We start from the raw sequence: 24,171 nt of genomic DNA, 5'->3' as shown, positions 1-24,171 counted from the left end.
ACAGATGGCAGGTCCAGTCTCTTCTTGAAAGCTTCCAGTGATGAAGCTTCCATCCTGATGAAGCTCAGGATGAAGTTGCTGGAGAGGAGAAGGGGGTCCTTCTTTTCTGGATTTTTCAACTCACTTTTGGGACACTTTTGGCAGCTCTCCAGATCGTGCAAGAAAACAGAGAATCCTCAGTCTCTTCCAAAGACGTGGCTAAAGGTACGGCAGACGAGTTGCAAAATGCAGCCCTTCGCCAGTCCCCCCCTGCTCCAAGGAACCCAGGGTCTCCTCCTCTACCCCAACCATGACAATCCCCCAAAGTAGCATCATCGGCAATGTAGCAGCAAATGCAAAAGGCTAAAGCGGCGCTTTTCTTCTTCCGAGATGCTGAAGAAGATTCAGATGAGCAGGCAAGGATCAGCAGGATCAGCTCCAGCCAGGCGGTGATGCAGCACATGCCAAGACCTTCCAAGGTTTCCTAAAATTCTGGACGTTCCAGCTGAATTGCTGGGGAAGAGGACTCCTTCCCTTTCAGTGGAGGACTACGCAACCAAACTGCCACCCCCTACTTTTTTTTTTGGACACAAATAACAATTCCCCTAAAAGAGGAGATGGAGATAAATCTCCGTGGCTCGAACAACAAATGAAACGGAGGCGGTGAGCTTTTGGCTCCCCTCGTTTCTATTTATACATGGAAAGCTTTCCATCTTCCTGGAGCATCCTTGTCCTTTTTCGGGGGCTTCTCCCCGCCAGCCTCTTTGAAGCAATAGACCCCAAAGAGTTTGTATTTCTTGTCGGGGAAGCCCAGGTTGCGAACACCGGGTTCCCTGCCCCCACAGCGAGACCTGGGGTTGACGATGGGGTAGCGGACGCTTCCGTCCCCGACCCAGCCGGCCTCGCATTTGTCCAAGAGTTGGATCTTCCAGGCGGCGTAGAGTTGGCCCACTTTGGCCACCATAGCTCCGTTTCGCTTGCAGGCCAAGACGGCTTCGGGGAAGCTGAGTTTGCGGTAGGTTTTGAGGAAGAAGACTTTGCCTGGAAGAGATAGAATAGAATAGAATAACAGAGTTGGAAGGGGCCTTGGAGGTCTTCTAGTCCAACCCCCTGCTTAGGCAGAAAACCCTACACCACTTCACACAAATGGTTAGCCAGCATCTTCTTAAAAACTTCCAGTGTTGGAGCATTCACAACTTCTGGAGGCAAATTGTTCCACTGATTAATTGTTCTAACTGTCAGGAAATTTCTCCTTAATTCTAGATTGCTTCTCTCCTTGATTAGCTTCCACCCATTGCTTCTTGTCCTGCCCTCAGGTGCTTTGGAGAATAGTTTGACTCCCTCTTCTTTGTGGCAGCCCCTGAGATACTGGAAGACTGCTATCATGTCTCCCCTAGTCCTTCTTTTCATTAAACTAGACATACCCAGTTCCTGCAACTGTTCTTCATATGTTTTAGCCTCCAGTCCCCTAATCATCTTTGTTGCTCTTCTCTGCACTCTTTCTAGAGTCTCCACACCTTTTTTACATCGTGGTGACCAAAACTGAATGCATTATTCCAAATGTGGCCTTACCAAGGCATTATAAAATGGTATTAACACTTCACGTGATCTTGATTCTATCCCTCTGTTTATGCAGATCAGGAGGAGAAGCAGGGTAGAGCATCAGGAAAGGGGCAATCAGTTAGGCTTTTCCTGTCCTATGATCTGCAGCATATATGTGGACCTTTTAAGGCAGTAGTTCTCAACCTGTGGGTCGCAACCCCTTTGGGGGGTCGAACGACCCTTTCACAGGGGTCGCCTAAAACCATCGGAAAACACATATTTTCAATGGTTTTAGGAATAATTTTATGGTTGAGGGATCACCACAACATGAGGAACTGTATTAAAGGGTCGCGGCATTAGGAAGGTTGAGAACCACTGTTTTAAGGTAATTCTCGATTTACAACCATTCGTTTACTGACCGTTCGAAGTTACGATGGTTCTGGAAAAAGTAACTTATGACCGTTTTTCATATTTCTTAGACCGTTACAGTGTCCCACAGTTACATGATCAAAATTTGGACGCTTGTCAACTGGCATATATTTACAGTATGATGTTTCCAATGTCTCGGGGTCACGCCAGTGGTGGGTTCCTCCCGGTTTGGTCCGGTTCGGCCGAGCCAGTAGCGGTGACGATATGACATCACCAAACTGGTTCTCCCCCCCACCCTTCCATCCCCCCACCCCCCACGTTATTCTTACCTTTTATTTGGTCCCACCCCCAATCTATTGCTGCCTCCTGAGTCCCAGCTGATGACTAGAGGGAAAAAAAACTGTTTAAACTCTTGCCGCGGGGCTTCAAAGGGCCGTCCTACAGCTGATCAGTGTTAAAAGCAAACAAATGAGTCGGGTCGTAAGTGTGAGGACTGGTCGTAAGTGCGAGGACCTTCCAGAAATGACTCTGACCAGCTAGCCACGCCCACCTAATCACCTGACCTCCAAGCCACACCCACAAAATAAGCCACGCCCACAGAACCGGTAGTAAAAAAATTTAGAACCCACCCCTGGGTCACGCGATCCCCTTTCCGATAAGCAAAGTCAAGGGGGAAGCCAGATTTATTAACCATCTTGCTAACTTAACAACTGCATTGATTCACTTAGCAACTGTGGCAAGAAAGGTCATAAAATGGGGCAAAACTCACTTAACCATTGTCTCCCTTAGCAGTGAAAATGTTGGGCTCTGTTGCGGTCGTAAATTGAGGGCTACCTGTAATTGGATCCCGAAGTCCCTCCCCCACGTAGGACTCTGGTTGGTAAAACTTCACCCAAATGTCTTTAAGATACCCAACCTCAATAATGGCCATAAAAAGAGTCGGAAATTTCAATCAACCCTTGGTGGTGACATTATTGAGCCCCTGCCGTTCTCCCAGTGTTCATCACCAAGGTTAGCAACCTAGTTATAGGTAATCCTCAATTTCTGACCGGTTACTTAGCAAGCACTCAAAGTTACAATGGACCCACTAAAAGGTACTTTATTCTGAAGTTCCAATGGCCCCACCCACCCCCATGGTCACATGACTGCATTTTGGGCACTCGTCAACCAGATTTAACAGAATAACAGAGTTGGAAGGGACCTTGTAGATCATCTAGTCCAACCCCCCCGGCCAAGCAGGAGACCCTACACCATTTCTGACAGATAGCAGTCCAATCTCTTCTTGAAAGCTTCCAGTGATGAAGCTCCCACAACTTCCGAAGGCAACTTCTGTTCCATGGGTTGATTGCTCTCACTGACAGAAAATTTCTCCTTATTTCTAGGTTGAATCTCTCCTTGATCAGTTTCCATCCATTATTCCTTGTCTGGCCTTCAGGTGCTTTGGAAAATAGCTTGACTCCTTCATCTCTGTGGCAGCCCCTCAAATATTGGAAGACTGCTATCATGTCTCCCCTGGTCCTTCTCTTCACTGGACTAACCATGCCCAGTTCCTGTAACTGTTCTTCATATGTTTTAGTCTCCAATCCCCTAACATGCATTTACGACCATGTAACCACAATTTATTACTTTTGCCTAAACCCAGCATTTTTCCCTGATTTTTGGCAAAAATACCACTAGCGAACAATGGGTTCCTTTTAACAACGGCTTCAAAACAGGTCATAATATCAGGTTGGTCATGTTGGTGACCCGTTTTATGGCCATCATGACTTGCAACCATAACAAGAAGGCTCCATTACAGCCGTAAGTCGAGGACTACCTCTATCCGGAGGACAGTCAAGTGAAGATTCCCAGAAACAAAGAACAGTCCAAGGTGAGAAGCCATTGAGGGACAAAGTTATCAGGGGCAGTGACCAGAAACAAACACATTTGGAGCCGTTCTAATTTTTGTTTTTCGAAGAAAATCTGTCCTATTTGCTTGGAGAAAAGTTTACATTTGGCAAAGCAGCAATAACGAACGAAAACAACACAGCAGGCAGAAAGTGAACCTAGCCCGGGCATGCATCCAACGCACAGGGGAAGATCTCAGCCGCTAAGCCTTGCTGGCGTGATCCAAATGGGCAAGTTGCAATATGAGCCTGCAGCACCTCCAGGGATCCAGCGTGAAGCTGTGAGCTGGATCAGGAGTGGCATGAAAGGTGAAAATTGGAATTCCACACCCTTAAAGAGCTGCAGCTGGTTCTCAGAAACTCCCACCCCACCACCCCTATTGCAGTGTTTCTCCTTCCATTCAGTGGTGGGTTGCTTCTGGTTCACACCGGTTTGCAAGAACCGGTAGTAAAAATTTGTAGTAGTCCGGAGAACCGGTAATAACATTGGCTGGCCATGCCCCCGAACTGGTCCCCGGTTGCCGCTCACTTACCCCGCCCACCTCATCAGAGGCTTTTTTTTTTTTTTTTTTACTTTTAAAAGCATTTTTTCTACAACCTCTTTGGCCAAAGAAATGCTTTTAAAAGTAAAAAAAAAAAACAGCCTCTGATGATCGCGCAGCTCAGCTGGGATTGTCAGAGGCTCCTGAAACTATTTTTTCTGCAACCTCTTAAGGTGCTTTTAAAAGTAAAAAAAAAAAAAAAGTTGACCACACCCATCCAGTCACATTACCCCCCACCAAGCCACGCCCATAAAATAAGCCACGCCCACAGAACCGGTAGTAAAAAAATTTAGAACCCACCCTTGCTTCCATTAGACCAGTGGTTTGCAACCTTCCTAATGCCGTGACCCTTTAATACAGTTCCTCATGTTGTGGTGATCCCCAACCATAAAATTATTCCTAAGACCATTGAAAATATGTGTTTTCCTATGGTCTTAGGCGACCCCTGTGAAAGGGTCGTTCGACTCCCAAAGGGGTCGTGACCCACAGGTTGAGAACCACTGCATTAGACCAATGGTGGAGAACCTTTTTGGCACCAAGTGCCAAAATGGGAATGTGCACGCGTGCGCATGGGTGCCGGAAACCGGAAGAGCAGCTTCCCAGCGTGCATGCGCAGGAGCACCAAAAACCGAAAGCTCAGCTTCCCGGCGCACACATGCATGCCAGCCACCTGGTCTTCCGGTTTCTAACATCCATGCGCGTGTGAAGACCAGCTGGCCGGCACGCGCATGCGCACCAGGGAGCTGCTCTTCCAATTTCGGCACCCCCATCAGTGGTTCTCCCCGGTTCTTGCGAACCAGTAGTGGAAATTTTGAGTAGTTCGGAGAACCAGTAAATAACACCTCTGACTGGCCCCGCCCCCAATCTATTCACTGCCTCCCGAGTCCCAGCTGATCGGCTAGAAGGAAAATTGGCATTTTCACTTCAAAGGGCCGCCCTACAGCTGATCAGCGGTAAAAGGCAGTGTGCTGGTAGACTGGAATGCTCCAAAAACAAATGGGTAGACCGGTACGGCTCTGCAAGCAGTTAAAAGCCTGGTAGACCAGTACCTCTGCTAAATCCTAAAGAATTGTCACATGACCATCAAACCACGCCCACAAAATAAGCCACACCCACAGAACCGGTAGTACAAACATTTAGAACCCACCCTTGGCCCCTGTGGGTACAAAGCCAGTTGGTCGGCGTGCATGTGCATGCCAGTGCCCAGAAGAGCAACAGGCAATGACTGGCGTGCCCAGAGAGATGGCTCTGCGTGCCACTTCCGGCACGCATGTCATAGGTCCGCCATCACGGCATTAGACTATTGTTTCTCAACTTTAGCAACTTTAAGACGGGAGAACTTCAACTCCCAGAATTCCCCAGCCAGCATGGGTGAAGTCCACCCATCTTAAAGTTGCTAAAGTTGAGAAACAATAGTCTAATAATGGAAGGAGCTTGGAAATTATAAAAAATTGTAGGATGCTTTTGTGACCCTCTTGGGCCACTGGTTCCTGAAATATAAAGATGCTGCGCACTGGCCTTAACAGTCCTCGAATTATGGCTGCAATCAAGCCACATGGTGGTCAAATGACCAAGCCTATTCTATGGCATTTTTGGTGGTGGTCATTAAGTGAATATCCTGGTCATAAAGTGGCTGCCATTAAACAAACACTATAGCTGTTAAGTAAACTCATTGTTTGCTGTGGAATGGTTTTGCCAAAACTCAGAAATAAATACCAGTTCTTAGCAAAACCATCACAACATGTGGTCATGTAATTGTGGGATGCTGCAATTGTCCATCCATCCATCCATCCATCCATCTTGCCGAGTGCCTGACGTTCGGTCAGGGGACCACAGAGATGCCCTGGCCACAAGAACTTCAAATCAGAGTCATTAGTAGCCCAAAATATCTTAATTTTGAATGGCCCCTACGCGACTAGTCGTAAGTCAAGGACTACTTGTATTTTCCTCCCCTGCTAATCTCACACACACATATGCACACATGCACAGACGCACACACACACAGGGGTGGGATTCAGCCAGTTTGGGCCGGATGTTAACCAGATGTTAATTTTAATCTGGTTTACCAAACCGGTTGTTCCAAGGACTGGCTGATCCCACCCAACCCGCCCCTCCCCTCCTAGGAGTCTCCACGCGGCCCGTTTTGGATGCCAGGTAAGTGCAGGGCATTCATGGAGGCTCTGGGAGGGCGAAAAATGGGCATACCGGAAGTCCGGAAACAGGCCTGTTTCTGGCCTCTGGAGGGCCTCCGGTGCCTGGGGAGGCTATTTTTGCCCTCCTGGAGGCTCCAGGAAAGCCTCTGGAGCCTGGGGAGGATGAAAACACCTCCCCCCATCATGGTGCAAGAGGCCGAGTAGGCCACGCCCCCATGGCCACGTCCACCCAGCAACTGGGCAGCGAACCGGTTGGTGAAATTTTTCAATCTCACCCCTGCACACACACGCATACACACACACACACACACACACACACACACACACACACACAGAGTTTCCTTCACATAATCAAAGCGAACAACAGGAGATTAAATGCCTCCCATGCAAAGATGGATTGAGTTGATGAAAGCAGTTTATTTCAAGGCTGATCTGCTGCTACTTAGCCGGCCTCTGATTACACAAATGAAACCTCCGTTGCCCCCTGCTCAGATCCCCCTAAGAAAAAGTAATTTACACTCTTCGGGACAAATCCCATCAGAGTCTTCCATCATCTTGCCAGCTCCAAGCATAATTATCACCTCTTTTTTTCTTTTTTTGCGTCCCTCCTGGGACACGAAGCCCAAAGGAGCGAGCTCATAAACGGCCAGAAATGGCCCAAGCTTTCTCTTAAATCTGTTGCTATGATTTGTGGGAACTGGCTGTTTCATTTTCTTGCATTGACTAATAAATTAACTTTCCCCTGTGCTGTGTCGTCTGGACCACTAAAAATGGACTATCCGTTAAAAGCTCTGGGAAACATAAACCAGCCAGAACGGTAGAAAACTGTGGTTTTCGGCACATTGATTAATTATCTCCATCAAGTCAATCTTGATTCTTTGAGAACCACCATAGATAGATTCTCTCCGTGATAATCTGTCCCTAAAGTGGTCCTTCAGCTGTTCTAAGAGTGGCTGCAGCCATCACTACTGTAACTGAGTCCATCCGCTTTACTGCGGTTGTCCTCGTCTTCTCTTCCCTTCCAACCTTCCCAGTGTTGTGACAGGATTTGGGGTGGGATGAGGTGGCCCAAGATTACCATCTGTTAAACACACCTACACACAATGAGATAATAACTTCAGTTTATACTAAGATTCTTTCTGCGCACTTATTAGGGGGCCCGTATGCTTTTGGATATCAGCAAAACACTAACACCAAATCTTGATGCGACAATATACACTGAGCTCTTTTTTTTTTTGCATTATTTTTAGTGTATGCTAATTAGTGTGTTATTTTAGTGTTAATTTAGTGTGCTAATTAGCGATCTAGTACAGGTCACAGAAATCTCTCTCTCTCTCTTTCTCTCTCTCCCATCTATTTCTATCTACCACCTCTTTATCTTTCATCTATCATAACTATATCTCTCTATCTACCTCTCTCTCTCTCTCTCTCTCTCTCTCTCTCTCTCTCTCTCTATCTATCTATCTATCTATCATCATCTATTTATTTATCTATCTATCATCTATCATCTATCATCTATCTATCTATTTATCAATCAATCAATCAATCAATCTATCATCTATCTATCAATCTATCTAATTATCATTTATCAATCTATTTATCATCTATCTATATCAATCTATCATCTATCTATTTATCTATCAATCTATCTAATTATCTATCATTTATCTATCTATCTATCATCTATCTATCATCTATCTATCTATCATCTATCTATCATCTATCTATCTATCATCTATCTATCTCTATCATCTATTTATCTATCAATCTATCTCTATCTATCATCTATCTATCATCTATCTATCTATCTATCTATCATCTATCATCTATCTATCATCTATCTATCCATCTATCATCTATCTATTTATCTATCTATCAGTCTATCTATCTATCATCTATCTATTTATTTATCTATCTATCTCTATCTATCTATCATCTATCCATCTATCATCTTTGTATCTATCATCTATCTATCTATCTATCTATCTATCTATCTATCTATCTATCTATCTATCATCTATCCATTATCTAACTATATCTCATATGATGTGATTTTTTGCCGTTCACATGTGCTATATTTGACTGAAGAATGTTTGTGTTCCTGAACACTGGTAAAACAGGACACCTGAAATAGGCATGACATAATATGTGTAATCACAAGGGAAAAAAGTGCTTCATTGCAGCACTTTACCAGTATAAGAAATTACTACAATGGAACTCTAAAGAGCAAAATCTTCAGTTGGACCTTTGTTCTACCTACTGTACTTCAATCCCTAATCTCTTTGGAAGTCTGCTGGAGAGGATGGCTTTAATAAATTTAATGAAATAAATAAATGGCCGTTTCCCATGTTTTTCAGAGGGTCTTCCAGCCTTCACTAGCTCCCAGGTAAGTAGGAGAACATGGCTACAAAAAGATGATGATCCACCTTAGAGCAGTGTTTCTTAAACTTGGCAACTTGAAGATGTCTCTGGGCTTCAACTCCCAGAATTCCCAACCATGCCTATGCCGACTGGGGGATTCTGGGAATTGAAGTCCAGATATTTTCAAGTTGCCACAGTTGAGAAACACTGCCTTAAAGGAACAGAGATACTTTCTCCAAGCACCAAACCATCATTAAAACAGCCCCATCTATTATAGATTATAGGCATACAGAGACCACATCCTGTTTTCTTATGAACTAGTGCAGACAAGCTGTGGCTCGCTGCTTTTCCACGGCTAAGATCAAGAACGCATTCCCTGGCCCTCTTTCCCCCCCCCCCCCTCCCCTCTAATTACAGTTTTTATGGCTCAGACAGCATGATTCATAGCTGCTCAAATACTGCTTGCTCTAAAAATCGGACCGGCCTTATGGTTCCACGGGCGAGAACAGCTGCCCACAAACGATCCAAGATTCCCACAGTACAGTGCAAGGATCAGGGCAGGGAGCAATAAACGTCCAAACCAGAAGGGTGAAAGCATTTATCTATGTGGCGAAGCAGTTTTGCTCTGTGGCAGAAGCCAGAGGCATCTCTTCATGATCCATTTGGCAAGTCAAGAGGGGTTTCGTGACCTGTATCAATTATGCAAAGGGAGCACAGCGTACAATCTTCCCTTGCATAACTTATTTTATATATATATGTACTGTATGTGTGTGTGTGTGTGTGTGTGTGTGTGTGTATCTGCAGCTTTTCCTCTTAAAGCCTCTCCTAATTATGTGAGTCACTATCTGCTGAAGCTTCAAAACAGTGGTGAAATGTAAAATTTGTTACTACCAGTTCTGTGGATGTGGCTTGGTGGATGGGGGGGGGTAATAGGACTGAGTGGGTGTGGCCCACTTTTTTTTTTTACTTTTAAAACCATTTTTTCTACAACCTCTTCAGCTGAAGAGGTTGTAAACAAAATGCTTTTAAAGCCTCTGATGATCCCAGCTGAGCCGCGTGATCATCAGAGGCTTTTTTTTTTTTTTACTTTTAAAAGCAATTTTTCGGCCAAAGAGGTTGTAGAAAAAATGCTTTTAAAAATAATAAAAAAAGCCTCTGATAATTGCGCGGCTCAGCTGGGCAATGGGGGGGGGGCATTGATTTTTACTACCGGTTCTCCGAACCACCCGCCTCCATCGCTACCGGATTGGGCAATCCGGTCCGAATCGGGAGCATTTCACCCCTGCTTCAAAGCCTAACCTACATTGGCTGGGCAAATTATCCATCCACATTTGTGTGTGCTTCTTGGTTTCCTTCAAAAACAAAAAATTAACAAGAAGAGGCTTTTGTTAATTCTCGTCAGAGTGAGATTCAACCAGGAAATATAGGTATTTCATTTAGTGACCGTTCTAAGTTACAACAGTACTGAAAAAAAGGACTTATACTGTTTTTCACACTTAGAACCCTTGCAGCATCCCCATGGTCACGAGATCAAAATTCAGATGCTAGGCAACTGGCTCATATTTATGACGGTCACAATGTCCCAAGGACGTGAGATCAACTTTTGCGACCTTCTAACAAGCAAAGTCAACGGAGAAGCCAGATTCACTTTACAACTATGTTGCTAACTTAACAACTGCACTGATTCACTTAACTACTGTGAGCAAGAAAGGTCATAAAATGGAGCGAAACTCCCTCAACAATGGTCTCATTTAGCGACAGGAATGTTGGGCTGAACTGTGGTCGTAAGTCGAGAACTGCCTGTAAGGAGGAATTTCCTGACAGGGAGAACAATGAATCGACGGAACAGCTTGCTTCCCAGAGTTGTGGGAACTCTGGGATCTTTTCTTGAAAATCACTGAAGATTTTCAAGAAAAGACTAGATAATCGTTTGTGCAGAATTGTATAAGGACTCCTGTCTTGGACAAGGGGCTGGACTGGAAGACCTCCAAGGTCCCTTCTAGCCCTATGACTCTATGACAGGGGTGGGCAACTGTGGCCCTTTTACAACCTGTGGACTTCATCTCCCAGAATTCCTGGAATTCTGGGAGTTGAAGCCCACAGGTAGTAAAAGGGCCACAGTTGCCCACCCCTGCTCTATGATATCCACCAAAATGGCTCTCCAGTGGGAGAGAATGCAAGCAAGAAAAGGCATGTTTGCACAAGGCACACACAGGGCACAAAAGCTGGCCTTACCGTTCAGATTTGAAGTAAAGCAGAAGGCATCGTAACGCTCGCGGTCTTTGTGCCGGTAGCCGTAGTTCCTCACTCCAACGGGGGTGTCTTTTCGTCCACATTCATCCCGGGCCTTGGAGATGGGATACTGGACAGAGCCATCTTCCAGCCACCCAGCGTTGCACCAATCCAGTCCATCCAGCCAGGCTTCGTGCAACTGGTCGTAGGAGGCCAGGATGCCGTCCTGCTCTAGGCAGGCCTTCTGCGCTTCATGGAAATTCAGCGAGTAGCGCCCCAAGCGAGGGTGGTAGGGGAAGATCACCCCTAAAAGAGAGGGAGAGGAAGCTCAGGTCAAAGGTCAACCTTACCCAGGCTTACCACACGTGATGCCTTCCCAAAGGATTGGATTTCCAAGAGGACAAAATACACTGAAGATGTTACCTAGCTGGGTAATAAGATGTCTGTAAGAGAACAATCAGGTTCAGAGAGCACCAAGGACTTCTCATTTCAACTATGAGCTACAAATATTCTATTGGGACAAAACTAATGCCTTACAGAGGGATGCCCACATGGAAATTGAGGGTTACATCATTTTAACCACTCTGGAAAGTTTGAAAAGATGTCAATAGGATCAGACAATCCTAGATTTTACAGGACCATAAATCCTCAGATCCCAACTATCATCATTGTTGTCATCTTCTTCATCATCATCATCACCACCACCATTACAATTTGTATGTTGCCTGACTCCCAATGCCTCTGGGCACCTCAAAAGTACAACCATTAAAAAAAAAATACAATAAGGAACAAAATAAAACATAGTAAGATCTCCCAGATGAGGGAAGGAAGAAGGGAGGAAGGGAGGGAGGGAGGGAGGGAGGAAGGAAGGAAGGGAAGGAAGGGAGGGAGGGAGGAAGGAAGGACGGAAGGGAAGGAAGGGAAGAGAAGGGAGGAAGGAAGGGAAGGGAAGGGAAGGGAAGGGAAGGGAAGGGAGGGAGGGAGGGAGGAAGGAAGGAAGGAAGGAAGGAAGGAAGGAAGGAAGGAAGGAAGGAAGGAAGGAAGGAAGGAAGGAAGGAAGGAAGGAGAGAGAGAGAAATAATCCCATATAGGGAGATAACTTTGAACCAGGCCAGGAGCCATTGAAAGAGGAAAAAAACAATGAATCTATCCTGGGAAACTGGAGAGTGTGAGAAAAAAATCTCAAAATAACTCTGGCTTGATTCTCCTTGGTATAAAGGTAGGGGTGGGATTCTACCGGTTCGGACCGGTTCAGGCGAACAGGTAGCTCCGACGATCAGCTGGGAGCGAACCGGTTCGCTCTGACGATCAGGTGGGCCTGCATGCCGGCCCCTGCGCTTTACTGACCTATATCTTCTCAGCTGATTCACGTGGCAGGGCAGATTGACGTGCCTCAACTGTGTTACTCCCCAGCAGTAACGCAGAAGATAAGTTTTCATAAAACTGCGCAAATACGCATAGCGTGCATCAGGCGCGTGCATGCGCAAAGCGAGCGATCACCAAACCGGTTGTTAAACCGGCAGGATCCCACCACTGTATAAAGGGGATAGAAAGAAACATTGTTAGGTTTTCAAGATGGTCTTATATTCAGCAGCAAACCCCTTCCTTCCTTCCTTCCTTCCTTCCTTCCTTCCTTCCTCCCTCCCTTCCTAGGTATAAATCTAATTTTCACCAAGAAACTTCCCTGTGCAGAATCCCTCCTTGCATACATGATGCATCCTACATAGATATAAATCCATCAAACGAAACAGATGGGCAATGCTACAGTTGTGAGGCTAGGCCGGGCCCACAACTGATGCCGAGAAGCAATGGAAACTCTCTGATGGGGGTCTTGTCTGAATGAATTGAGCAATCCAACTAGGCTCCGGGGACCCAGATCTCAGAAACACCTGCACCCATGGCAGAAGGCGAGAACTGGAGGGGGGGGGAGAATTAATTTGAGATTGCAATGCTAAATAGGCACCTTCCTTGGTAGATGTGCTTTTCTTAATTCAGGGGTCTCCAACCCCCAGGCTGCAGCCCACTATTGGGCCTTGAGAAGGGGTGAATTCTAAATTTTTTACTACTGGTTCTGTGGGTGTGGCTTATTTTGTGAGCACGGTTTGAGGATTTAGCAGAGGTACTGGTCTACCAGGCTTTTAACTGCTTGCAGAGCTGTACCGGTCTACCCATTTGTTCTTGAAGCGTTCCAGTCTACCCATTTGTTTTTTGGAGGCACCAGTCTACCCATTTGTTTTTCGAGCGCACTGATCTACCACCACACAGCCTTTTAACACTGATCAACTGTAGGGCGGCCCTTTGAAGCCCCACGGCAAGAGTTTAAACAGTTTTTTTCCTTCTAGCCGACTCGGGAGGCAGCGAATAGATTGGGGGCGGGGCCAAATAAAAGGTAAGAATAATGCGGGGGCCAGCGGGAGGGCCCAGCTCCCGAACAAAGAGAACCGGTTCGGTGACGTCATGTCGTCACTACTACCAGCTCGGCCGAACCGGGCCGAACCGGGCCGAACCAGGAGGAACCCACCACTGGCCTTGAGCTATTCAAAACCGGGCCACAGAAGTGGTGGGTGAGCACATGCATGCGTCCCCACATCCATGAGCAGCAGGTAAATGCGGGCACACACGCGTGCCGCAGAGGTGGGATTCACTTACCTTCCCTACTGGTTCCAAAATGTGAGTGCGGATGGGCACGCACACTCGCTTCTCTCCCTCGCGCCACCTCTGCGCATGCACACGGCCTTCTGTGCATGTACAGTAGTCACACATTATGTGTGGACGGGGCTACCGGTTCGCGCAATCTGGAGAGAACCGGCTGAATCCCACCACTGGCGTGCCCGCCACTCGTACGGAATCATCCCCTCTACCCCCCCTGACCAGTCCGTAAAGCTGAAAAGATTGAGGAATTCTGCCTTAGCTGAACTATTTTTTTAAAAGCAAAGTTCGTACTTCCAACAGAATCCTATTTGATTGCATCAAGCCGCTTCTCTTCTCCATCATCATCCCACCCTAACTCAATCTCATCAGACTTCAGCTGAACATATATTTTCAGCGAAATGAGATATTGATTTAATGCAGCAGCAAAAGTCAGAGAAAGTGTTGGCAGGTGAAGGGATTCTCTGAGCTCTAAGGTTACGTCTGAAACATTTCATAGGTCACGAAAGCTTATGCCTTCTAATAAAATTAGTCAGCAAAGGTGCTGCCAGACTCCGAAAGTTTGGCTGCTATAAACTAATGTCTGTAATGACGATGATGACGATGAGGTTATCCATTCAGTCATGTCCGACTCTTGGTGATTCTAGGGGGCCTCTCCACATCTTCCAATCTTGCACTGCTTCTTTGATTTTTTCTATGCTATGGCTGCTGTCAGCTTTGATGGTGTCCAGCCAGGGCAGGGGTGAAATCCAAATTTTTTTACTACCGGTTCTGTGGGCGTGGCTTGGTGGGCATGGCAGGGGAAGGATACTGCAAAATCTCCATTCCCACACCGCTCCAGGGGAAGGATACTGCAAAATCCCCATTTCCTCCCCGCTACTGGGGCCAGCCAGAGGTGGTAATTGCCGGTTCTCCAAACTACTCAAAATTTCCGCTACCGATTCTCCAGAAACTTTCAGAACCTGCTGGATTTCACCCCTGAGCCAGGGTTCCTGTTTGCTAGCATGTCTTTGGGTGATGTTGCCTGGGGTGTCTTTTCTGCACCCACCAGGCCATGTCCACCTAGCGCCCCCTACCCGGCCACACCCACCCAGCCGCCCCAAGTCAGCTGCCGAGAGTCATCCGTGCCGAGCCGGCTGCACCTAATCCTTCGCGTCGACCTGGCCACTCCCACCCACCCATGCCCACCTGGCAGAACTCAGATGTCCACTCCCAGCAAGTCACATTGAAAACAGAAGAAGTCTGTTGGGAATGAATCTGTGTTGTCTGCATCTCCAACTGACGTGCAAATGGTTCTTGTAGTCTGCAATCTTTCTGGAAATCTGTTCGTACTCCCACACCAGGGGTGGGATTCAGCCGGTTTGGACCAGTTCAGGTGAACCGGATGTTAATTTTAATCTGGTTTGCCAAACTGGTAGTTGCAAGGACTGACTGACCCCGCCCACCCTGCTCCTCCCCTCACAGGAGTCTCCACGTGGCCTGTTTTGGATGCCAGGTAAGTGCAGGGCCCGCACGGAGGCTCTGGGAGAGCGAAAAACGGGCCCACCAGAAGTACCGGAAATCTGGAAACAGGCTTGTTTCCGGCCTCCAGAGGGCCTCCAGAGCCCAGGGGAGGCTGTTTTCGCCCTCCCAAGGCTCGAGGAAAGCCTCTGGAGGCTGGAGAGGACAAACCCCCCCCCGCTGTGGTGCAGGAAGCCAACTAGGCCACACCCCCATGGCCACGCCCACCCAGCAACCGGGCAGAGAACTGGTTGCTAACATTTTTCAATCCCATCCTTGTTCCACAGCATTCGAAGGGTGTTTATCCCAAAGTGCATAGCTAAAAGTTTATGGAGAAGCGAAATTCGTCTTCAAAGAAAAATCAAGGAAGTCCAGTTCCCTCCTGAAAAAGCACCTTTGGGACAACCATGACCTGGATGATGGAGAATCTGCATAGATTTATGGGCTGCCACCGTGGCCCATGGGTTTCAAGCACTGGTGTCCACAGGGAATGGTTAAACAAGGCAATATGGCAGTCACAACAGTGCAATTGAAGCTCCCCCTGCTTTTTCATGAGCATCACATGGGTGCATCATCAGTTCCTCCATCTTGACTTTTTGGACACACTCTGCAGACACTCCTATAGGTATGTTCCTCAGGCGCAAAGGTAGCACTCAGCAATAGATCCTTGTTTCTCTGCGCTGTTCATTTGCTACGGATATCGCCTTCATTTGGTTTTAGATGAGTTTTAAAGGTCATTTAAATTACGATGTCCAATCTATTATTACGGGAAATAATGAGCTGGCCCTTTTCTAAATTGGCCATTGATAAATGTTGTAAATTTTTGTTGACACTGATTTAACTTAGACATCGCCGGTTGTTGCTTTTTTATATTTTAAGGCTTGACAGTTCTTGGGTTTAAATATTCTTATTGCTGTCTTCCCAAACTGATCTTTGTTGTGAACAGTGACACAAAAACTTATATATATACATATATATATATATATATATATATATATATATATATATATATATATATATATATATATATATATCTTTTTCGTAGGCTTTTATGTGCATATTCTTTCTAACCAGGTTTTACCTACACTTTTTATTTCTAGCTGACAAGCAGCAACTCTGTGTTGCTCTCTGGGAGACTCAGAAATAGCTATCTGAGTCTCCCAGAGAGCAACACAGAGTTGCTGCTTGTCAGCTAGAAATAAAAAGCCCAGAAACTTGTGAATGAGATTTCACAGAACCAGGGCAATTCCTTTCTCCTTAGTAGCCAATTGTTAAAGATCAGCTATTCTTTACATGAAGACTATATCAGGGGTGTCAAACTCAAGGCCCACGGGGCAGATCTGACCCGTGGGGTGCTTAAATCTGGCCCGCAAGGCCGGCCTGGAAATATCAAAGGCCCACAGTGCCTCTGCCGGCCAAAACAGACCACAGGAAGGCCGCATGCCTCCCCCCCCCACCCCCATGGCCTGTTTTCAGCCTCCATGGCCTCCAGCAGCACTCTGTGCGGAGGCCCAGCGAGGTCCCTGTGTGGCTCATTTTTGGCCGGCAGAGTGCTTCAGAGGCATCCATCCCGTCTCTCCCCCGCTCCCCCACACCCTGCTGGGCTGCGGAGGAGAACTACCATGCTGATCCAGCCCTCGAAGAAATCCAGTTTGACACCCCTGTTGTATATTGATATTTTCTAATGGATTTCTCTTCCACATGCCTGAATTCATGCTGGAAACTCACTTTGTACCCTTGCGATGTCTACCAGTCATCCTCACTTAACAACTGGTCATTTAGTGACCGTTTGACGTTACAACAGATTCCCCCCAAAGCTACATATGACCTGGTTCCAGAGTTCCGATGGCTTCACACATCCTCATGATCATATGACCGCATTTCTTTTGGTTCAAAAAACAAACACAGGAATAAATGGATTCGGTTCCTCACTGTGGTATTCACTTAACAACTGTCACAAATAAAATCAGGTTCAGTCGCATGAGTGCCTCAATACACAAACGTCATGATGTACAATGGCAATTCCAGGCTCTATTAATGTTGTAAGTTAAGAACTCTCTGTAATGCCTGCTTTTTGGGAAAGAACAATTGCAGCTGCCTCCATTATAATCTCACTCCTGGTGAAGAATTCCTTTCTTTTTAATATCCTGATTTTCTTACGAATTAGTTTCATTGTGCAACTCCGAGTTTTATCCCTCTCTTCCCCTCCCCTGTTGCACATTCATATTTTCATGTGTCTCTGACATATTGATTTAATTCTCACTTCATATCTCTGATTGACTTAAATTTATGTTTTCAATTATCTGGTTCCTGGTGAGCCGAGGACCTTCTGTTTCCAGAGAAAAATAACCAAAGAAACACTGCACACTGTTATATTAACCCAACATCTTCAATTGACTTGGTGCTAAAACCTTTGGCTTCCCAGGCAGAATAGCGAAAAGGAAATGGTTAGAACCACTACATCTGGGCTGCAAAATCCAGATGTCTGCTGGATCTGGTGGCCAAAAGATTTTCTACATCCACTTGCTACCATCTCGGAGTGATCCAGATATTTGCAGCCAAGATGTGGGCGCTCCAGAGGTTGTGCAGGTGGTCCTCGAGTTACGATCACAATTGAGCCCAAAATTTCCATTGCTAAGTGTGACATTTCTTAAGTGAGCTCTGCCCCATTTTACAACCTTTCTTGCCACAGTTGTTAAGTGAATCTTAAATTGCTAAGTTAGAAACATGGTTGCTAAGAGAATCTGGCTTCCCCATTGACTTTGCTTATCAGAAGGTTGCAAAAGGGGATCACATCAGTGATGGGTCTCAAATTTTTTTACTACCAGTTCTGTGGGTGTGGCTTGGTGGGCGTGGCATGGCTTGGTGGGCGTGGCATGGCTTGGTGGGCGTGGCAGGGGAAGGATACTGCAAAATCCGCATTTCTTCCTGATCAGCTGGGACTTGGGAGGCAAAGAATACATGGGGGCGGGGCCAGTCAGAATTTTTACTACCGATTCTCGGAACTACTCAAAATTTCCGCTACCGGTTGTCCAGAACTGGTCAGAACCTGCTGAAACCCACCTCTGGATCACATGATCCCAAGACACTGAAACCATCATAGGATGCTACAACAGTCGTAAGTGTGAAAAACAGTCATAAATCACTTTTTTCAGTGACATTGTAACTTTGAATGGTCACTAAACGAATGGTTGTAAACCGAGAACTTCTACCTGTAATCTCAACGCAGCTGGACAGCTTCTGTTCAGGAAAGATTGGAATAGTCCATTTAAAAGATTTCAATAAGGCAGAGTAAATAAAATTCACTCACAAAAAAAGCAATGTCGCCATCTTAGGGGGGAAGTTCCCCATTCCTTTTCATAAGAAATAAAAAGGCATAATCTGCCACACATTCACTTTTGTACTGAAAAATTAAAAAAATAATACCATTTTTTTTCCTCAGAAGAAAACTAATAACGATTTCATCCATTTTAGACATCAATGAAACTCATCTGCTTTCACGTAAATTAGTCTGAATCTCAATACAGGTAGTCAACTTACAACAGTATGTTTAGTTCGAAGCAGGGGTGAAATATAAAATTTGTTACTACCGGTTCTGTGGGCGTGGCTTGGTGGGGGGTAATGTGACTGGGTGGGTGTGGCCAACTTTTTTTTTTTTAATTTTTCAAAGCATTTTTTCTAATGCTTTGAAAAGCCTCTGCCGATCAGGCAACTCAGCTGGGATCGTCAGAAACTTTTCAAAGCATTTTTTTTACCACCTCTTCGGCCAAGAAGTTGCAGAAAAAAATGCTTTGAAAAGCCTCTGACGATCCCAGCTGAGCCGCGCGATCATCAGAGGCTTTTTTTTTTACTTTTAAAAGCATTTTTTCGTCGGAAGAGGTGGTAGAAAAAATGCTTTTAAAAGTAAAAAAAAAAAAGCCTCTGATGATCGTGCAGCTCAGCTGGGCATGGTGGGTGGGGCGCAGGGATTTTTGCTACCGGTTCTCCGAACCACCCGCCGCCATTGCTACCGGATCGGTAGCGATCCAGTCCGAACCGGTAGCATTTCACCCCTGGTTCAAAGTTACAATGGCATTGAAAAAGAAACTTATAGTAACATGATCAAAATTCAGATACGTGGCAACTGGTTCATATTTACAGCAATATAGCCATAGTAATAGCCCATAGACTTATATACCACTCCGTAGTGCTTTACAGCACTCTCTGAGCGGTGTACAAGTGTCAGCATATTGCCCCCCAAAAACTGGGTCCTCATTTTACAAACCCCGGAAGGCTGGAAGGCTGAGTCAACCTTGAGTCAGTCAGGATCAAACTCCTGACCCTGTGGACAGAAATTGCCTGCAGTGCTGCATTCTAATCACTGTGCCACCACAGCTCTATATTTATGATGGTTGCAGCGTCATGCAATCTCCTTTTGGGACCTCCTGACATGCAACGTCAATGGGGAAGCCAGATTCACTTAACAACCATCTTACTAACTTTAACAACTGCAATGACTCACTTAACCTGCATTCATTCACTTAGAATGCAATACTGCAAGCTACTTCTGCTGACTGCTGGTTGCCTGCAATTTGGCAGATCCAATCTCACCAGGCTCAAGGTTGACTCAGCCTTCCATCCTTCCAAAGTGGGTAAAATGAGGACCCAGACTGTTCGGGGCAATAGGCTGATTCTGTGAAGAGCTTAGGGAGGGCTGTAAAAGCACTGCGAAGCGGTATATGAGTAAGTGCTATTGCTATTGCTAACCACTGTGGCAAGAAAGGCTGTAAAATGGGGCAAAACCAGTGGTGAAATCTAAAATTTGTTACTACCGGTTCTGTGGGCGTGGCTTGGTGGTGGTGGGGGGTAATGTGACTGGGTGGGCGTGGCCAATTTTTTTTTTAACTTTTAAAACCATTTTTTCTACAACCTCTTCGGCGAAAAAGTGTAAAAAAATGCTTTCAAAAGGCTCTGACGATCCCAGCTGAGTTGCCTGATCAGCAGAGGCTTTTTTTCTTTTAAATGCCTCTGACGATCCTGCAACTCAGCTTAGATCGTCAGAGGCTTTTAAAAGAAAAAAAGTCTCTGATGATCACGCGGCTCAGCTGGGCATAGGGGGTGGGCAGGAATTTTTGCCACCGGTTCTCCGAACCACCCTCTTCCATCGCTACCAGATCGGGCGATCCAGTCCGAACCGGGAGCATTTCACCCCTGGGCAAAACTCATTTAACAACTGTCTTGCTTAGCAACAGAAATGTTGGGCTGAGTTGTGATCATAAGTTTTGGACTACCTGCAGATCTACTCTTCATTCCACAGGCCCTTTCTCTGGGAGGTGACCTGCCCGATACCCATCACCCAATCCACCTCCACCAACCTTCCAAGTCCAGTTTCACCATTCCAACATCATCTTCTAGCTCGTTGGTCACCTCACACTCGTAGCGCCCATAATCCTGAAGAGTGACATTCCGGATAACGAGGGAGGCGTCACTGGACCCGTCCTCCTGCAGGGTGGTTCGACCCCGGTAGTTTCCAAAGGCTCGGCGCTCCTTCCCCATGGCTACAAAGACGTCCTCAAAGGACATGGGCTCCACCATCTTGGTCCACTTCAAGCGGATCTCATCGGGGTCATGGGCCGACACATCGTAGTGGAAGCGGCAAGGCAAGATGATGGTGCCCCCACGGTGGGTGACTACTTTCCCAGGTGCTGTCTGAACCACAACAGCCCCGCTGTCGTCCTCTGCAAAGAAGAACAGAGACATAATTTCAAATCTAGAACGGGGATATCAGATATATATTGATGGTCGTGCTCATTTGGTTCTATGAGGAAGTTATTTGGTCAATACAGCTTCAGGTTCAAAAGGTTGTTTTCTTATTTACAAAATATATACATGCATACAATAATGAACAGGGTGTCCTGTTGCATTTTTACCCTAACTGTATGACTCAGATGTTGAGAGGAGAGAGAAGTTCACGTGTTGTCTCGCTGAGAGATAGATGAGAGAGAGAGAAAAAAAGGAAGATATCCAAGTGGTTTCTAGGTAAGAGTCCAATAAGAGAGTTCATTGGCTGATATAGTCACATGTGATGTCTGTAAAGACTTAACCCCTTCTAGTCTCTGGTGCATCATATGCAGGCAATATCTGACCGGGGAAATAGCAATAGCACTGATTCTTATATACCACTTCACAGTGCTTTTACAGTCCTCTCTAAGTGGTTTACAGAGTCAGCATATTTGCCCCCAACAATCTCGATCCTTATATCCTGATCCTGATCCTGATCCTGATTCCATGTTGGTTTTAACGTTTGATATTGATTTTAATTGATATATTTTAAATTATGGGCCAAATTTCATTTAATTAGTTTTATTAATTATTTTAACTTTTGTGTACAAATGTTTTTATTTTGGCTGTTCACTGCTCTGAGTCCGAAAGGAGAAGGGCGGTATACAAATTTAATAAATAAATAAATAAATAAATAAATAAATAAATAAATAAATAAATAAATAAATAATTACCGACCTTGGAAGGATGGAAGGCTGAGTCAACCTTCAGCCTGCAGAGATTTAAACTGCCAAATTACAGGCAGCCGGCAGGCAGCAGAAGTAGCCTGCAGTACTGCACTCTAACCACTGTGCCACCGTGGCTCTCAGAAAGTCTGAGCTCGGGAAGTCAAGTGGTGCAGACGTAGAAGCAGTCCTTGACATATGGCCACAATTTCTGTTGCTCAATGAGACAGTTGTTAAGTGAGCTTGGCTTAATTTTACGACTTCTCGTCCCACAGTGGTTAAGGGAATCACTGCCGTTGTTAAGTTAGTAACACAGCTTTTAAGAGTATCTGATTTCCTCATTGATTTTGCTTATCAGAAAGCAAAAGGGGATCTTGTGACTCCAGGATGATGCAACCATCATAAATACATGACGGTGTAAGTCACTTTTTTTCAGTGCCATTGTAACTTCAAAGTCCAGTGGTGGGATTCAAATTTTTTTACTACCGGTTCTGCGGGCTTGGTGGGCATGGCAGGGGAAGGATACTGTAAAATCTCCATTCCCACCCCACTCCAGGGAAAGGTTACTGCAAAGAGCCTTGATAGTACAGGGGTTTAGTGCACCCTGTTATTAACACAGCTGCCTGCAATTTCTGCTGGTTCGAATCTCTCCAAGGCTCAAGGTTGACTCACCCTTCCATCCTTTCTAAGGTAGGTGAAATGAGGACCCAATTTGTGGGGGCAATAAGCTGACTTTGTATAAAATATACAAAAGAATGAAGGCTATTGCTTAACGCATTGTAAGCCGCCCTGAGTCTCTGGAGAAGGGCGGCATATAAATCAAATTAAAAAAAAAAAAATCCCCATTTCCTCCCAATCAGCTGAGACTCAGGAGGCAGAGAATAGATGGGAGGTGGTATTTACCGGTTCTCTGAACTACTCAGAATTTCCGCTACCGGTTCTCTAGAACTGGTCAGGACCTGCCGAAACCCACCTCTGCAAAACAGCCATTAAATGAAGGGTTGTAATTCAAGGACTACCTGTATCTGGGATTTGACAGATATGAACAGCGATGACCAGATTCAGATCAGATTCCCACCCAGATCAGGCCTCAAGAGATGCCAAAGGGGCTTGTCACGTACCAGACACATGTACCACTTTCTTCCGGTCTTTCTGGGCCAACGCAGACTTGTGGGAAAGCATCAGGAGATGGAAAAGACAAGACAGCAAGCATCGTCCCAGGAGCATCTAGCAGAGAGACAAAAAGAGAGTAAATAGAACACCACAGACAGAAAGAGATGGATCATAGGACTGTATGTCCATGCCTATGGAGGGTTATATTCTGTATTATGACCAGTTAAAATTGAAGTATCCAATTGCCTTGGGCTTATTAAAAAAAAATAAAAATCTAAATCAGGTTTATTTTGGTTAGTACTTGAATGAAAGATTACCAGAGCTATAGGCTAAACAGGGACATTTAAAGAAAAATGTCATAGAAATCAGCAAGCAGCAATTTCAGGAGGGTGAAATCCAGCACGTTCTGAGAGGTTCTGGAGAACCGGTAGCAGAAATTTTGAGTAGTTTGGAGAACTGGTAAATACCATCTCTGGCTGGCCCCAGAGTGAAGTGGAAATGGAGATTTTGTAGTATCCTTCCCCTGGAGTGGGGTGGGAATGGAAATTTTGCAGTATCCTTCCCCTGGAGTGGGGTAGGAATGGAGATTTTGCAATATCCTTCCCCCGGAGTGGGGTGGGAATGGAGATTTTGCAATATCCTTCACCCAGAGTGGGTTGGGAATGGAGATTTTGCAATATCCTTTGCCTGGAGTGGGGTGGGAATGGAGATTTTGCAGTATCCTTCCCCTGGAGTGGGGTGGGAATGGAGATTTTGCAGTATCCTTCCCCTGCCACGCTCACCAAGCCACACCACGCCCACCACGCCACGCTCACAGAACCGGTAGTAAAAAAATTTAGATTTTACCACTTGAGCCACTTCCTACTGTTGCTAAGAAAATGGCATGGATGTGCACCACTGAGAATCGGTTCAGGAGTTGGAATAGAGGTTGGTTCCCAATACCATTATATAGGTATAATCTTGAAATCCACAGGATTATCCATATGACATTTGAGTCATCAGCAGTGCTGTTTTGGTCAACTCCAACCCCCTGTTCAAGTAGGAGACCCTATACCAGTGATGGCTAACCTTTTTTGCCGTCGCATGCCAAAAGTGGGGGGAGCATGGGGGGGTCACAGGTGCATGTGTCCACATCCATAATTCAATGCGCCCCTCCCCCCTGCGCATGCGCACGTGACCCCACACACACTTCCCCCTGCTTTTGGCACACGATGGCCCGGTGGGCCCGGTAGGCCCGTTTTCCCCCCTCCCCAGGCTCCAGAGGCTTTCTAGGAGCCTGGGGAGGGCAAAAACAGCCTTCCCCATCCCCTCAGAGGCCTTCCGGAGGCTGGAAACAGCCAGTTTCCTGACTTCCGGTGGG

At 46.0% G+C, this 24,171-nt stretch overlaps 1 protein-coding gene across 1 annotated transcript; it reads right to left on the bottom strand.

Moving 5' to 3' along the window:
• Positions 1-670: 670 nt before the first annotated feature.
• HAPLN4 (hyaluronan and proteoglycan link protein 4) lies at positions 671-22,925 on the bottom strand. Its single transcript, XM_070931819.1, has 4 exons — positions 22,820-22,925; positions 20,568-20,930; positions 11,068-11,370; positions 671-1,020 (listed from the first exon to the last, which is right to left on the bottom strand). Exons 1-4 carry the CDS (start codon positions 22,923-22,925, stop codon positions 671-673), a joined length of 1,122 nt encoding a protein of 373 aa, XP_070787920.1.
• Between the last annotated feature and the right edge of the window lie 1,246 nt (positions 22,926-24,171).

The sequence above is a fragment of the Pituophis catenifer genome, unplaced genomic scaffold, assembly GCF_029215685.1.
Source record: "Pituophis catenifer annectens isolate HBS135680 unplaced genomic scaffold, rPitCat1.0.hap2 SCAF_1, whole genome shotgun sequence".
NCBI classification, from domain to species: domain Eukaryota; kingdom Metazoa; phylum Chordata; class Lepidosauria; order Squamata; family Colubridae; genus Pituophis; species Pituophis catenifer.
The sequence above is the reverse complement of the archived record's forward strand: the minus strand, read 5'-3'. Positions and strand labels throughout refer to the sequence as shown.

Coding starts and splice junctions, on each gene's coding strand:
- HAPLN4 (XM_070931819.1), bottom strand. CDS start 22,925: ATGCTCCTGGGACGATGCTTGCTGTCTTGTCTTTTCCATCTCCTGATG. Junction 20,931..22,819: donor GAAAGTGGTACATGTGTCTG/GTACGTGACAAG, acceptor TCTTCTTTGCAG/AGGACGACAGCGGGGCTGTT. Junction 1,021..11,067: donor CTTTACTTCAAATCTGAACG/GTAAGGCCAGCT, acceptor TATCTCTTCCAG/GCAAAGTCTTCTTCCTCAAA.